Source organism: Xiphophorus maculatus, chromosome 5, assembly GCF_002775205.1.
Source record: "Xiphophorus maculatus strain JP 163 A chromosome 5, X_maculatus-5.0-male, whole genome shotgun sequence".
NCBI lineage: Eukaryota > Metazoa > Chordata > Actinopteri > Cyprinodontiformes > Poeciliidae > Xiphophorus > Xiphophorus maculatus.
This window is the reverse complement of record NC_036447.1, coordinates 31,497,509-31,512,599: the sequence shown is the minus strand read 5'-3', so window position 1 is coordinate 31,512,599 and position 15,091 is coordinate 31,497,509. Positions and strand designations below refer to the sequence as shown.

The window sequence follows — 15,091 nt, the reverse complement described above, 5'->3', positions numbered from 1 at the left end:
ATATTATGAAGAGTAAATGGTTCTTTTTTTAAATCTACACGCAGAATGTTAAGATTTTTTATACACTTTTGGTTTATTACTACTCTGAGTATGTTGGTTTTTCAGCAATGGACGTTTTGAGTATATACTTCAGTTAACGATTAATCTATTACTAATTTAGTTGATGATTATTTCAATAATTAATTCATCATGTTTTATTTTTTCAAGCCCTAACATATACAAATATATACAGTGCAGACCAAAAGTTTGGACACACCTTCTAATTCAATGGGTTTTCTTTATTTTCATGACTATTTATAAGGCAAGAAATCCCACTTATTAACCTGACAGGGCAGGTTGACCTATGAAGTGAAAACCATTTCAGGTGACTACCTCTTGTAGCTCATCAAGAAAATGCAGAGTGTGTGCAAAGCAGTAATCACAGCTAAAGGTTGCTACTTTGAAGAAACTAGAATATAAGGGGTATTTTCAGTTGTTTTACACTTTTTTGTTTAGTGCATATTTCCACATGTGTTATTCATAGTTTTGATGCCTTCAGTGTGAATCTACAATGTCAATAGTCATGAAAATAAAGGAAACTCATTGAATTAAAAGGTGTGTCCAAACCTTTGGTCTGTACTGTAGATAATGTAAGTATGGCTATCAGCTTCTTCAACCTGTTATCCAAAAAATAAAGCCAACCGCCATCATTCAGAAATGATGAGCGCAATCATTTAACAATAATGGGCCTTTATGTCATCGTTACTTGGTGGAGTCACACTTGTACCTGATCTATAGATATAAGCTTCGTCCTCACTGCTGGGCTGCCATACTGGGACAGGACCTATCTCTGCTGTCAGCTGGTACTGGGTGAGGATCCTGTGGAGCTGGACTGGTTTCAGAGATGGGTGCTCACTGGACAACACTCGCCAACTCAACTGCAGACAAAGCAGGGAAAAAAATAATCTGACTTTATTCAGATTAAAGTCAGATTATTTAATCTGAACCTTTTGTTTACCTTAAACAAAAAGTTTAAGATAAACTTTATGTGTACCTTAAAGATGACAAACATGAGGTTCTTGAGATGCTGCCTGACTTGTTTAGGACTAATAATGATGTGGTACGTTTCTTCAAACAATACCTCGATTAAGTATGAGCATGCTTTTGTGTGGGTCACCTGTGTGAGCTGCTGTGGGGGCGTGGCCACTATGGACACAGTACTGTTGAGTTTGGTGAAGAACTTTTCAGCCAGATGTCCCAGACCGGACTTGGTTGCCCATTCCATCAGCATTCGCAAACACGCCTGGATTTGCAGTGACTTTGAACGCTGGAACCAACCCCGGGCTGGACCTGTTCACACGCACGCACGCACGCACGCACGCACGCACACACACACACACACAGTTGGACACTACATCAAATTCTGTGCACCAGAAAAAGGCAGAATAAAACACAAACTTGTGCTTATGTAAATTTCTGTCTTGGCGTGTTGCTCTGTATCACAATAGACATAAGTTTTCAATTAAGCTTTGATTGAAGAAAGTGAAACAATAGCAACACCCACTAACCACTTACAGCCTTAAATGTGGTGTTGCACAAGGCCTCAGCTGGCTGCAGAGAAGACCAGCTCCAGTCTGCAGCTCTGCTGTACTGGTGCTATCAAACACTGATAGCAGCCAATAGACTTTTTGTTTCACCACAAAGTGAAATAGATGGCTAACTTTGCAGTAACAATAACACATTTATGGTATCTGGGCTAATCATTGTGAAGCTGCATGACAGAGGGTTCCCGTTCCTCTAGGAAAGCTTGCAGTGTTCTGTAAGAGAAGAAAAACCATGCAACAAAAGCATCTCCCTGAAAAAAATTCCAGGCTTCAAATTTTGTGGATGCAACAAAAAAACAGAACAATACACTGTGCAATGTAAATAAAAATAGCTTGGACTGAAACACATGGTCAGCTATGATTCCCCAACTTCAATGCGTTCAACCACTGAAAGCAGCCAATAGACTTTTTTGAGATAAATGATGTCCTCTGTGCTTGGTGCTCATACTCAGAAGAAGTGATAGCTACTGTACTGTACTTTAGCAATTACAAAAAGCAGGTTTTACACAATTAGCCAGAATATATATGCCACACAGAATGATCTCCTTACAACAGCTTTGGATGAAGGAGATGAAAATCAGGGATAGGAGATGGAGACCAGTCCTGATCTGTTTTTTTCCTGGTATTGGGCTCAGTCTTGGAATGTTATGCCTCGGTTTTGTTCTTGTTTTGTCAGGCTTTGAGAAATTAGGTTCAGCTCTTCCTCCACTTGTTTCTCCTCATCTTTGTCACCTCTTATGATTTCTACATTCCGATCGATTTCAACATGTTCTGGTTCAAAAATAAAAAGGCTTAATGACATTACTCATAGCTGTTTTGGCAGGAGAAAGGTAGTTCAGTTAGACCTATAGATGTCACTTACCCAGAATGCATCGCAGCACGAACAACATGGCAATGTTTGTGTGACAATATTTTATTGAAATTCATAAAAACTAAACAACCTACAGTATTATTACTGTGTTGATTTTACATCCAAGATAAATATTTCTCAACTAAATTCTATTGTAACAACTAATTATGGATCCCTTTAAGATGCAAACAAAGATTTGAAAGAATAATATTTCTGTTTTGACTTTGGTATAAATTATTGGGCACAAACAAACATGATCTAAACTCCTCTAAGCCTAAGGACATCTCAGCGGCATGACTTCTGTGTGTGATGGGCAAAGACACAGAACAGAACCATCACAGAAGAGGCCCATTCAAATGTATTAAATTGGGCTCAACTTGGTTAAAATTTGAACTCAGGGCTTGTATTGACTGTAACTTTCTGTTTTTGTTCACCTTCTAATCTTAATTTCAGCCAGATATATTTTGCCTGCTGTAAAGAATTCAGCTTCTCCAGAAAGCTTGACATTTGAGAGGAATTGTCCAGAGTGTGCCACAAAACCAACAGTCTCCTCCTCATAGTGACCTCTCTGTAACCAAATCAGACACTTCCTCCATCTTAGGTTTCTGAAGTAACCCAAACTCAAGACAAAGTAAACTGACATCTCACCCAACAGGTTAGTCTTTTCTGTTTCTAGCACCATAACAATTTCTCAAGACCCCACTTCTGTTTTTATTTCCTTATATTTTCTCTCCAAACTTGGAGCTGGGCCAGGAAATTAGATTCCACCTATGCACAGAAACCTTGAGTTTACCTTTCAGAGAGAAGAACAGGCAAACATACTTTGTGAATGTTTATGAATGAAACTCTGAATGTTCATTTTCAATTAATTTAGGAATTTCCTTTCAAGTAGTTAGACTTCATGATTGTTTGTGTAGATTTATGTTCTGCTTCTTAATCATTGAACTATGTGATTACTAACAAAATATTTATTACACCGTTTATAGAGTACACAGCTAATTTAAAGACCCGATATTGTGCCAGTTTTATGCAAATACCAATGATGCTTATAGTGCCACACAGCCCTAGGCAGATTACATCACAATTTGGTTTTCATCCAACCCACTACACTCCCAGAGTAGTATTACTGCCTGTAACAACCCGTTCCTCTAGGAAATTGACCAGAGTCTAGTAGGGCTTTACACTGGAGAACAATACAGACGAGGACATGGAGAAGAAGGCGGACATCATAAGTTACATCAACTTCTGCAGGAATGTTGGGATACCAGTGAGGATTGCACATTGTTTTCCAAAAAATAATCCATGGATCACCCATGGCATAAAGGAGCTTCTCAATCATGAAAAGCGGCTTTTGAGAAAAAGGAGAAGCTGAATTTTGTTCTATAAGACCTGAAGAAGAGACAGAAACAGTCAAATATAGATAATAAAAAATGGGTATTGACTTCTCCCTGATTTTGTGGATAACAGCTTACCTTACTAAGAGACCGCAGATTGTCCAACTGCAAAAATGTCTGGGGAATCATTTAGAGCAACACATTAGCCTGCGGTACAATCTGGACCCATTTCTGTTCACTCTATACCCAGGAAATTGTAAATATATCTCAGAGACCTGTCACATTGAAAACTATTCTGACAGCAACTATTGTTCTGGTGTTTCACACTGTCGATGCAAACCTCCGACCAAATGCTGACCGTTGCTGCACCGTTTCTCTCTTCCTTATTGCTGTTCATTCTTCATGGAGATGAGCTGCTAAATCACAGCTGTCAATCAAATCACTTCCGTGCAATACTTGGCTCAGTACTGAAGAACAATACAGAACAATATAGAGTACTACCCCTGAATACTACTACCCCTGAAGTAGGTACAAAAATCTAAGAACAGTCAGGCAGAGCCACTCCAGATTTGCTAATGGAAATGAATCTGGCAGTGGTGGACCGGGACCGAACCGGTTAGAGTAGAACTAGTGGAGAAGTACCTTTACTGTTGCAGAAAAACTGTTTATCTGCCATTATTAGCAGACATACTGACTAGCTTGAGCAATCATGGACGGTTCCGTTACGCTTCGCTCTGCTGTAACGTAGCAGAGATAAAGAGGGAGGGCAAGCAGCATGTACACAAGGGAGACTGGCAGCACTAAGACCCTCCTCCTGGTTCTGATTGCTTGTTTCTGACAGTGATGGATTTCTTCTGCAGTTAAAACTGGGAGCACTGGGAGAGCAGAAGAGCTTGATTTTTTTTTTCACAGATTATCTTATACTGTCGAGACATAATGATAATTTGAACAAATATATATATATATATAAAGTTTTTTTTAGTAAAGGTTACATACTGCAGCTTAATACTTCCAAAGCACAAGAAATATTGTTGGACTTCTGAAGATAGAGATTCCCCACCCTCTGCTTTCCCTCCTTGAAGTAGTGCAGAACAAGTGATTGGTGAAATACTTGCAACTGGATAAGCTAATGAGAAAAGCTAGCTCAGCGCTTGGCAATAGACTGATGTCAATGCATATGCTACAATATGTAATGACACCTGCTTCACAGCTTCCTGGTCAGCCAGAAAATCAGCTGTAGCAAAGCCTGGTGCTTATGCCGACTGCTCTTCAGAACTGAGAGCAGATCTTTTGTTCCCAGAACACTTAGACTTTTTAATACTCTCTGATACTACATGTATGGCATGGTATTTAATATGTTTTTCTTTTTATATCTTTTAAAAAAACCTATTATTTATTACATATCTGTAGGTGCATTTGTGGTTGGTGCTACTGGATATGTAAATTTCCCTTTTCTGCATTAATAAAGTATCTATATGTGCATCTATCTAGAACGCAGACATGTCTGTGCAGAAACTGCACATGACAGGAAGCTGCAAGCAGACAATGAACTGTGAGTATTATCTGCTGACTGCACACACATTACCCTTTACAATACTCCACCATATGTTCTGGATGCACACACACAGAGACACCCACATCGAAGTAATAGGCTTATGTCTGGGCATACAGTAATCTATGTTGGGATGAAGGATCTTATACAGACAAGACATCACATAGCATCTTGTGAAGGTGGGATAATGCTTTAGAACAGCTGTTTACACTCAGACCCACATGCACACATTTAGATAACCCAATCAAGCAAGTCAAACTAAACACACACTATCCTGATCTGGAATGTAACATAATGTGAGCTGTGTTTATGGGGCCTCTGAAGTGATGTGATGGAGTTATTGTGTGAGTGTGAGCCTTGTGGAGTGCCTGGTGCAAACGTCAGCTATACCTGCCATAAACTCACTCCCTTGTTTCCATGGACACCATCAGCAGTGAAATATCAATGAGTGACGGAAGAGGGTATGAAGGAGGGAGGAGGTAGGGAGAAAAGCTGCCAGCAAAATGGGGAGTGATGAGATGGAGTTGGGGAGGAGATGGAAGACTGTGTAAAGGCATTTCTCCTTTTGCCAGACTTTAACTCTGTCTCACCAGTTAATGAAGACATATGGCATAATTCAGAGTGTGCTTGTGTGTGTGACAAAAGATATAAGGTGAGTTGTCCGGAAATGTTGAAAATTGCTGGTGGTAAATACTGTTTCTGTACTTGAAGCCAGTAATACACAATTAGTAAGGTCATCATAACAACTCAACCAACCAAACCCTCACCCTGCCACTTTTTCAACTCTATCTCTGCTCTTCTTTGTCAAACCCCCTGATGACCAGATGGAAAGAACGAGGGAGGAGGGGGAGAAAGCCGAGGAGGAGGGGAAACAGAATGCAGATCGGAGAAGGGCACAGAGGACAAATCTTTGATAGTCCCTGTCAAAATGCTGGCAAGGACGAAAGGGCACACACTCACATATACTAAACAACTATGTACACTAGTAAGGATATTTAATAGACAGGAGTGTGAAACTGTGGATGTTATTTTTTTGTCTTACCTTTGTCCAGTAACTGGTTAAGCAGTGAAACATTGGAGAAGAAGAAGAGGTAAGCAAACATCTGAGCATGGATCTCCGGGTGAACCAGGTAACCGTGCAGAAGCTCCTGTGCACTCTGAAAAACCTGCAGACACAAAGAAATCTACTTTTTAGAACAGAAATGTCAATACCACTGATGCTTTGTGACATACAGTATTCTACAATATACTGTATATTCAGTCTGTTCTATGATCGCTGATCTGAAGACACTTGTAGCAGTTTTACTTGAATTTGATGAGTAAAACTACCACAAGCACCCAACAATATTGATCATTAACCAATTTTCAGTTTGAAAGAAAATAGGCACAGTTGTGTGCTGTGCTTCTTTAGAATATGTTTATTTGTTTAATTTGTATCATTTCCTCAGAGTTCAAGAGTGCACACTTCTACATTTATGACATTTTGTTGCAAAATTCAATGTGGTTTCTGTGCAATGACAATAAAGTAAGTCTAAGTCTGCTGTATAACTCAGATGCTTACCTGCAGGACTCTGCGGACAGGTTCAGGAAACCCGACACCTCCTTTCCAGCAGGGCTCAGAGCTGTCGACTGGGAATGGATTACAGTCTAATAAACCAGGCAACACCACATAAAGAGCCTACACACAAACACAAACATGTGCCATGATCAAGATGATCTCAATCTACAGATGCACCACTTTTATATCAGGAATGTTCAATACAAGGATAATATAGACAATTTATGTTTGCAACCAGCTCAGTTTTTAAAACGTAAAGAATATAGTGCCAAAGCAATAGTGACAGAGAACCTTAGTGATATAATAGACACACTGCTGGAATGTGTACATGATAACTTCCTCCAAGATAGCCATAGCCTCTTCATTGGCTGTTATGGTCGCCGATAACAACGACTCCTTTGACCCTGGACAGAGATGACAAGAGACACAGGGACCTTTAAGAGGTTGCAGGAAAAAGGAAAGTGATGCGTACAGATGTGTCATTTCTGCTGCATGTCTGTGAGTAATGACTCCTCAGCTAGGCCATTTCCACTCATCATTCAGACTGAGTGTGTGGTGTGTTACCTTGCAGCGTCTCTATGCTGTGTGTGTAGGCTGGCGCCCTTTGCTGGATAAAGTAGAGGATCTCAATTGAGTTTGACATCCAGAAGAAGATGGTCTGCAAGTCTGGGATCAGGTCTGAGATGCTGAGTAAAGACAAGGAGGCTGGGTCCTGACTACACACACGCAAGGTGACGCGTTACGTTGTTATGAAGACACAGTGACACAAACAGCATACAGACAGTAACACATTAGTACACATTAGTTCTTTCTATGCAGCATAAGTTAGAAAGCGATACTCACTGCTGAGCTTGCTTCTGAGCCAGCTCCTTTGTCTTCTCCTGCAAGCCACACACACACACACACACACACACACACACACACACACACACACACACACACACACACACACACACACACACACACACACACACACACACACACACACACACACACAGAAACCCACACCAATTAAGTTCCCATTAAACTTGCAGGATCTGCGTAGGTGAATTACACTTCTTTTAATGCCTTAGCAAGCTTTCTAAAGAAACATCATTGACATTTACAAAAGCCTGGCAGACTCAGAATACTGAATTTACATAATTTAATTCTTCATAAATGCCTTTGAAAGCCTGTATGACACTTTTGCTATGTTTAACTAGTAACTCTAAAATCTGATCATCAAATTTCCAAAAGAATATTTGTTTGAATTTGATGCTGTAGAAACATATGAAAAACAATTAGCTTTTATTCTGAATACAAACTCTGTAGCTTTATATTTCCCAGTTGAATCATTGTACTACAAACACAAAGATTTGCTTTGTAACCAATAGCTAAATCCGTTTTTGCCATTACAGCAACTTAATGGCCTTTATAACTGCTTAGTAACCTAATGTGTGTTCTCACTAAGATTTGAAAGACTCCTTCAATGATTTCTATATGAAAACATACATCCTAAAATTAAAACCTCAATTAATCTAGGTCTCACATAACATTGGCCACTTTCTGTCTCATCTCTACCAGCGGTTCTGAGTGGAGGCATGGCCTTAACCAGAGTCAGTGAATGCTCAACAACAACTTCATTTAATGAAATAACTACGGTGCAAATAAGAGGAAACATCTCAGAGGAGAATATGTGTATGTAAACTTCTGGTTTCAACTACAATGATCAGTTAAGGTACAGAGAAATTTCTATGGGGAAAAAAGTAATAAACAAAAACACACTAGGATCTAGTATAGTTTGAATTCTAGATCAAACTATACTAGTATTCAAACTATGCTCATATAAAGCATGTTGAATGCAAGCCCTATCAGGGTATTCCTCTAATCTGGGATAAAAATGTACAATTTCACCAAAAGAATAGTCCATGTACTGACACCAACCCATGCAATGGTTTGGATTCGACGGACGATCTTCAGCAGCAGTTTGCCGAAGCTGCCAGGAGGGAAGGTCAATGCAGAGTGTTGTATACACAGACACAATAGGTAGGCAGGCGTCAGCTTATGGTCGTCTCCTGGGGGGCAGAAATTTAAAAAAGAAAAGAATACTATTGACTTATTTTCATGTTGAGGTGTATATCCAATCTACACATTCATAATGTAATCATCACAATATTTATAGACACATGCAAACTCTTCCTACATGAGAATAAGGTGATGTAGTTGACAAAATGGGAGCATATAGTTAACTGTCATGGATGAAGACAAATACTGTGTGACTCCTGTCTTTTTTAGGTAGGAAGACGTCAACCAAGCTGACACTAGAGAGATGTCACTTGTGTATTTGACTTTCTGTAACTTTCTTTGCTGGAGCCCGTTTTAGCATAAAACAGAACTAATTGTTTAAAAATCAGAGGTTTGCTTTTTCTATTCTGCAGGGCAGGAAAACATAGGCACCAACTTGAAAGGCATGATTACCAAGTTCCTGATGCAAAAAGTACATTTTTATGTTTTGTCAAAGTAATTGCTGCCATCATTGATTATCAAAATTAGTATCAATATTGATATCAAATATAGACTGATTTAGAATTCCTCTGGGGAAACAGTCTATATTTGATATATGAAACAATTAATACAAATATTTTGCAATAAATAAATAAGCTAAGCCAGATGTTGTGCTTACACAAAATAAAATAAATAAAATTCTAAAAAATAGTTTCTAATCTGTGTTTAAAGGGTTACATAAAACAATACAGCAATAATTCAACACTGTGCTGCAGTCTCCAAACTATCCAAATCTCAGAGTAGAATTCTTCGAAAAAAATTACACATTTTCATATTAGACATGATCTCAGATTCCACTAATCACTGGATTCATTAATAGCATCAGACATTTCTTTCCACATCATGGTGCCAGTATTGTGATAATTATCTTGTAATAATTTTTGAAAATCTGTTTAATACAACAGAACTAAAAAATATATAATCTAGGATTTCTTAACACATATACTTGAACCATTTAAAGCAACATGTTAATAATCTAATTAGACATAATACCATTTAATCATTATAATTGTATTAATGTCATCATTATTATCAATAGTAATACATGAATGATAAATTCTAGAATTGTGCTGCTCAGGGTGGCAGCACACTGGAGTAGCTCTGCACTTATATTGAGATTATTTTTTTAAAGGTACTGACCTCCAGGTTCAATGAGAGAGACGATTCTATTCAACAGCTGGTCCTCATGAGCTTGGTCAAACTCCAGCTGTAGCTTTCTTTTTTGACCTCCTCCTCCTCGTCCTGCTGTTTCACCTCCTGACACCATCCCAACACCGCGAGGTTTCACCAGCTGTGGCTTGAAGCTACGTCTAACTGCCGGGACACTAACCACTTGTGCGGTTTTGTCCTTCAGTACAGAACCGCACATTTTACAAGTCTGAGTCCCATCCTCCCCCTCATCTACCCCTGAATCATAAAGCTGCCCCAATGTGCGCAGCCGTGCCAAGGTTTGAGCAGGCAGGGGCTTGGCGCCCGTGGGGTCCTTGTAGAGGAAGATGTAATGTGCTCCAAAGGAGAGAAGGTCGCCGTGTCGCAGCGTCGTTGTGCGCTCACAGCGGGAAAAGTTCACCAGCACAGTGGCGTTGAGTACAGGCTCAACAGCTACACAGAAACGGTGACTCTCTGTCAAATCGTCTCCCTTGTTGCTGTTGGTATGATGATGTGGTGCAGGGACTCGGCGCAACCGGCAGTGGAGGGGAAGGATGTCAGGTGAGAAGAGGCATATGTTGGGGCGGGCTGATGGGGTCTCCTGACCCACTGTGTGCTGCTCCCTGTTCAGAAGATAAACCAGGCAGTCCTGCAAAACACAGAATAATCATTGGTACATTTAGGCCTGAAAAACAACTCAAATCCCCTGAACCTTTTTATATTTTGTAAAAGTAAAACCATAAACCTCAATGTATTATATTGGAATTTGTATATGATAGACCAACACAAAGTAGTGCTTTGAGGTGGAGGGAAACTTGTAAATTTTTCACCATTAAATCTGAAGTGTTACTTCTTTACTTTGGTATCCCTGAATAAAATCAAGTGCAACCAGTCGAGTTTTACACATTTAAACAAACAGCGGACACTGTTCATTATCCAAAAGTGTAAAAGAGTAAAACCCAACTACAGCATTAATCAGAGAGGCAGGATCTCTGGAGGAGCTGCAGAGACTCACGTCTCTGGTGGGACAATCTCTTGAAAGGATCACTATGACTCATCCACTTCACCAGTCAGGCCTCTTAAAAAAGGCAGCAAGAAGAAAGGCATAACCCATAAAAAGCCCCTTTTGCAGATTCCCATAAACCATGTAGGGATCACAGTAAAGATTTTGAAGAACATGATCAAATCAGACTGAACTGGAACTTTTTTGGTCTAAATGCACTTTATATGAGGCAGAAAAACAGCACTGCACATCACTCTGAACACAGTTCACGATAAACTGTGTTCAGTTTGGATGCAAAAAGCAGGTGGAACCATCATGCAGAGTGGATTCTTTACTTCCACAGAACTGAATGCTGATCAGCATTGAGTTGGGAGAGTTAGAAGCAGAAGACTTGAGACTTGGGAAAAAGTTCACTTTCCAGCAGGACAATGACCCTCCACATGGAATAGTTTAAACCCATCCAATCTGACTGAGCTTTACCAAGTTTGCAAAGAAAAATTAGCAAACATTTCAGTCACTATAAGATCAAAGGTGGTAGGCGAGAACCCCACTAGACTGACAACTGAAATAAGAGCAAAATGTAGTTCTGCTAAATGTTGACTTGACTTGGGCTTAATACAAATGTTTAATATAAATGCTCGTCACACCTTTATAAAAACTGAGAAGAGAATGTTTTATTTTCCTTCCACTTCACAATTATGGTTTATTTTGTGTCTGTCTATAACAGGGGTCTCAAACTCCAGTCCTCGAGGGCCGCTGCCTACAGATTTTACATGTGCCACAGGTACAAAACACTGGAATGAAATGGCTTAATTATCTCCTCCTTGTGTAGATCAGTTCTCCCAGTCTTGCTAATGACCTAATTATTCTATTCAGGTGTGGTGCAGCAGAGGCACATCTAAAAGTTGCAGGACTGCAGCCCTCGAGGACTGGAGTTTGAGACCCCTGGTCTACAACATAAAATCCCAGTAAAATACATTGAAGTTTGTTGCTATAATGTGGCAAAATGGAAAAGAATCATGGTATTATGAACATTTTCATTATCTTCACCTGCCGATTGAATCCTTGTAGCAGAAGAAGATGGGGGGACTGGTAGAGAGAGTGCCTCACCCCTCCTGCTCCCTGACTGCCCTCTTCTTTCCTCCGGTTGCTGGAGGGTCCGTCACGTTCTCGACCCCTCAGTGGCCCTGGCAAGGTGGAATAATATCGTTTGGGCTCTTCTCCCACTCCAAGCTGAACATACAGAGAAACATGTATGCATTTATGTTGTTTGGTGAATAACAGATAATCCATCATCCAAACTGGGTGTGAGCAAGGGCCCTACCTGATTAAGGCTTGTTTCGCTGAGGCTGCGGCAGAAGGATGAATTGCTGGAGCGGGGCAGGGTCAGTGTCCCCTTAGCCCTGTTCCTCTGGAGCTTCCGGGCCTGGGCATTAATATCTGTGAGGCAGCAGAGAGGAATAACAAGCATGAGAACAAGGAGGGAAGGGAAGGACAAGGAGGAAAACATGTAGAGAATAAAGTGAAAGGAAGACAAAAGGATGGGAAGAGCAAAGAGGAAGCTTTCTTTGATTTGGGGTATTTTGTTATTAACATAAATGCTGAACACATGCGTGAACCGACCAGATTTAAAATACTTTCCTAGGTATTAGTGGCACATGTATAATAACTTATATGTAAATAAAATAAAAGCATAGGTGAGTAAGTGGTAAAAGATGAAGAATCACAAGAAGCAGACAATGGTGAAGAATGTGCAAAGGTGAACAACTCCCCGTGAATCGAATACAGAAAATCTATGGCCAGGCTATGTAACACCCACACGCATCCTAACACACTCTACAGTGGCTTGCTAAAGTATTCATACCCCTTGAACTTTTCCATACTTTGTCGCATCACAACCACAAACATATATTTAATGTAAAAGACCACATTAAATTGGTATACAGTTGTGAAGTAGAAAGAAAATTAAACATTCTTCAAAAATTTTTTTACAAATAAAAAACTGAAAAGTGTGGTGCGCAAAAGTATTCAGCCCCTCTGAGTCAATACTTTGTGGAACCATGTTTTACTGTAATTCCATCTGCAAGTCTTTAAGTGTTTGTCTGCCAGCTTTACACATCTAATGACCTGAAATTTTTGCCCATTCTTTGCAAAACACCTCAAGCTCAGTCAGATTAGATGGAGAGAATTTGTGAACAGCAGAATACAGATCCCCCTCCATGGGCTGCCACCTTATGGTGGAGGAGTTTTAAGTGTCCCAATGATCCTGGGAGCTTTGCTGTCAGGGGCTTCATGCCCTGGTAGAGTGACCCAAGGCAGATGGGTCTTAGGTGAGGAATGACCCTCCACATGGAAAACACCAGGTTCAGGCATAAATTCAATGATTGACTTTGTCGTCGTCTCATCGGATATCTTGGACACTCAGGTGAAGAGAGGTGCGGAGCTGTCCAGTGACCACTACCTAGTGGTGAGTTGGCTCCGGTGGTGGGGGAGGATGCCGGTCACACCCCAACGTATTATGAGGGTCTGCTGGGAACGTCTGGCAGAGTCTCCCATGAGACTGAACTTTAACTCCCACTTGTTCTGGTGTTCACATGTTCCGGTGGAGGTGGACATTGAATCTGAGTCAAACCTGCTTTAAACACTTCTCCACATCTTTCTTAATGACCTCTGCTGTGTTACTTGGACTTCATGATGCTATTTGCTCCCCAATATTCTCTTAATCAACCTCTGAGGTGTCACAGAGCCGATGGATTTCTACTAACATTAGATTACACACAGGTGGACTCTATTTAGTCATTTGAAGAGAAAATAGGCTGAATACTTTTGCACACCACATTTTTATATTTGTAAGAAATGTTGACCTTTATATTTCATAGGAATGTAAATCGATTTATGTTTGTGGTTGAAATGTGATGAAATATGGAAAAGTTCAAGGGGTATGAAAACTTTTGCAAGCCACTGTATGTCACTGACTTATGGGGGGTGACAACGCAGGTAGAGGTGGTCTTCATGGAAATGACTGACAGCCACCCTACCTGAGGCCAGTCCCCACCTTTAGAGCTGGACTGTACCACCCGACCAGACCGCAGGGGGGAGCTCCTGTGTTTGCCCAGCCCAGACCGACCCATTAGAGCCGCCAAGAATTGAGGGGTTCTGGGCCCTACAGCAAGGTGGAAGGGGTTAGGAGGGAAGTGGGGGGCTGAGAAAACAACCCCACACCCAAACACCAAGAACAGAATTTACCCCCAAACACACAAAACCTTTCACACAGCACATGCCACAAGACGTACATGCAGAAAGAAGTGAGACACATCAGCAGTTACTACAGAGAGATCATGTAAGGTGTGGCAGAATTTTACTCTTGACATAGAAATGCCAAATTAATTTAAGCAAAAACAAAAATCACAAAGTTAATTTGTGCCAAATCTATGTGAGTGTGTTTAATGAATGGCTACAGGGTCAGAGGAGCTGGACTCGTTCTTTCAAAGTTGCAGTCCACATGGCAAACTGGCCATGACTGTTCAACTGCAAGTCTAAAAGTCATAAATGAAACTTGTGCTGCAATTTTTATTAATTTAGCCAAGGCTTTTAATAACATGAAACACATGGGTTTCATTGACAAGCTTGGTTGCATTGCAGTTTCTGGTAAATGTATTTTCTGGATCTCCAAATATCTCACTACCCATGTTTGTGAAATTACAGCATTTTTTTCTCTCAGCTACTCATGTTGTTTTACATGGATCAATCCTTAGTACCACCATATTTTCCATCAACATCATTAACAATGGAGTCATTAGTGCATCTCTATGTGGACAACATAGTTGTCCACAACAGTGGTTGATCCCCAGATGCAGACAACTTCAGCTAAGTTTTAGTGGGCTCCAAGAGGACGTCTCCAAGTAGAACTATAGTTAAACATCTAGGAGATGAAAGTCATGGGGTTTGATAAGATAGGCTGATAGCCATAAAAAAATGCTATTATTTTAACTTTTTTTAATAAAAAAAAGACAAGAAAA

The 15,091-nt window shown here is 40.3% G+C and overlaps 1 protein-coding gene across 5 annotated transcripts in view; it reads right to left on the bottom strand.

Annotated features, from left to right (window-relative positions):
• Positions 1-15,091, bottom strand: part of radil (Rap associating with DIL domain) — a 30,593-nt gene that overhangs the window by 6,851 nt on the left and 8,651 nt on the right. For 3 of the 5 annotated variants that reach the window (XM_005813894.2, XM_023334637.1, XM_005813895.2), the window contains exons 5-16: positions 14,128-14,235; positions 12,397-12,512; positions 12,123-12,305; positions 10,061-10,718; positions 8,801-8,931; positions 7,721-7,758; positions 7,442-7,593; positions 7,169-7,281; positions 6,881-6,997; positions 6,362-6,485; positions 1,157-1,329; positions 767-917 (exon numbers count right to left, since the gene is read on the bottom strand). In XM_005813894.2, the coding sequence (XP_005813951.1) occupies positions 767-917; positions 1,157-1,329; positions 6,362-6,485; positions 6,881-6,997; positions 7,169-7,281; positions 7,442-7,593; positions 7,721-7,758; positions 8,801-8,931; positions 10,061-10,718; positions 12,123-12,305; positions 12,397-12,512; positions 14,128-14,235 (2,064 nt within the window). The remainder of the gene's footprint in view (positions 1-766; positions 918-1,156; positions 1,330-6,361; positions 6,486-6,880; positions 6,998-7,168; positions 7,282-7,441; positions 7,594-7,720; positions 7,759-8,800; positions 8,932-10,060; positions 10,719-12,122; positions 12,306-12,396; positions 12,513-14,127; positions 14,236-15,091) is intronic. The other 2 variants (XM_023334636.1, XM_023334638.1) reach the window with 2 other exon arrangements.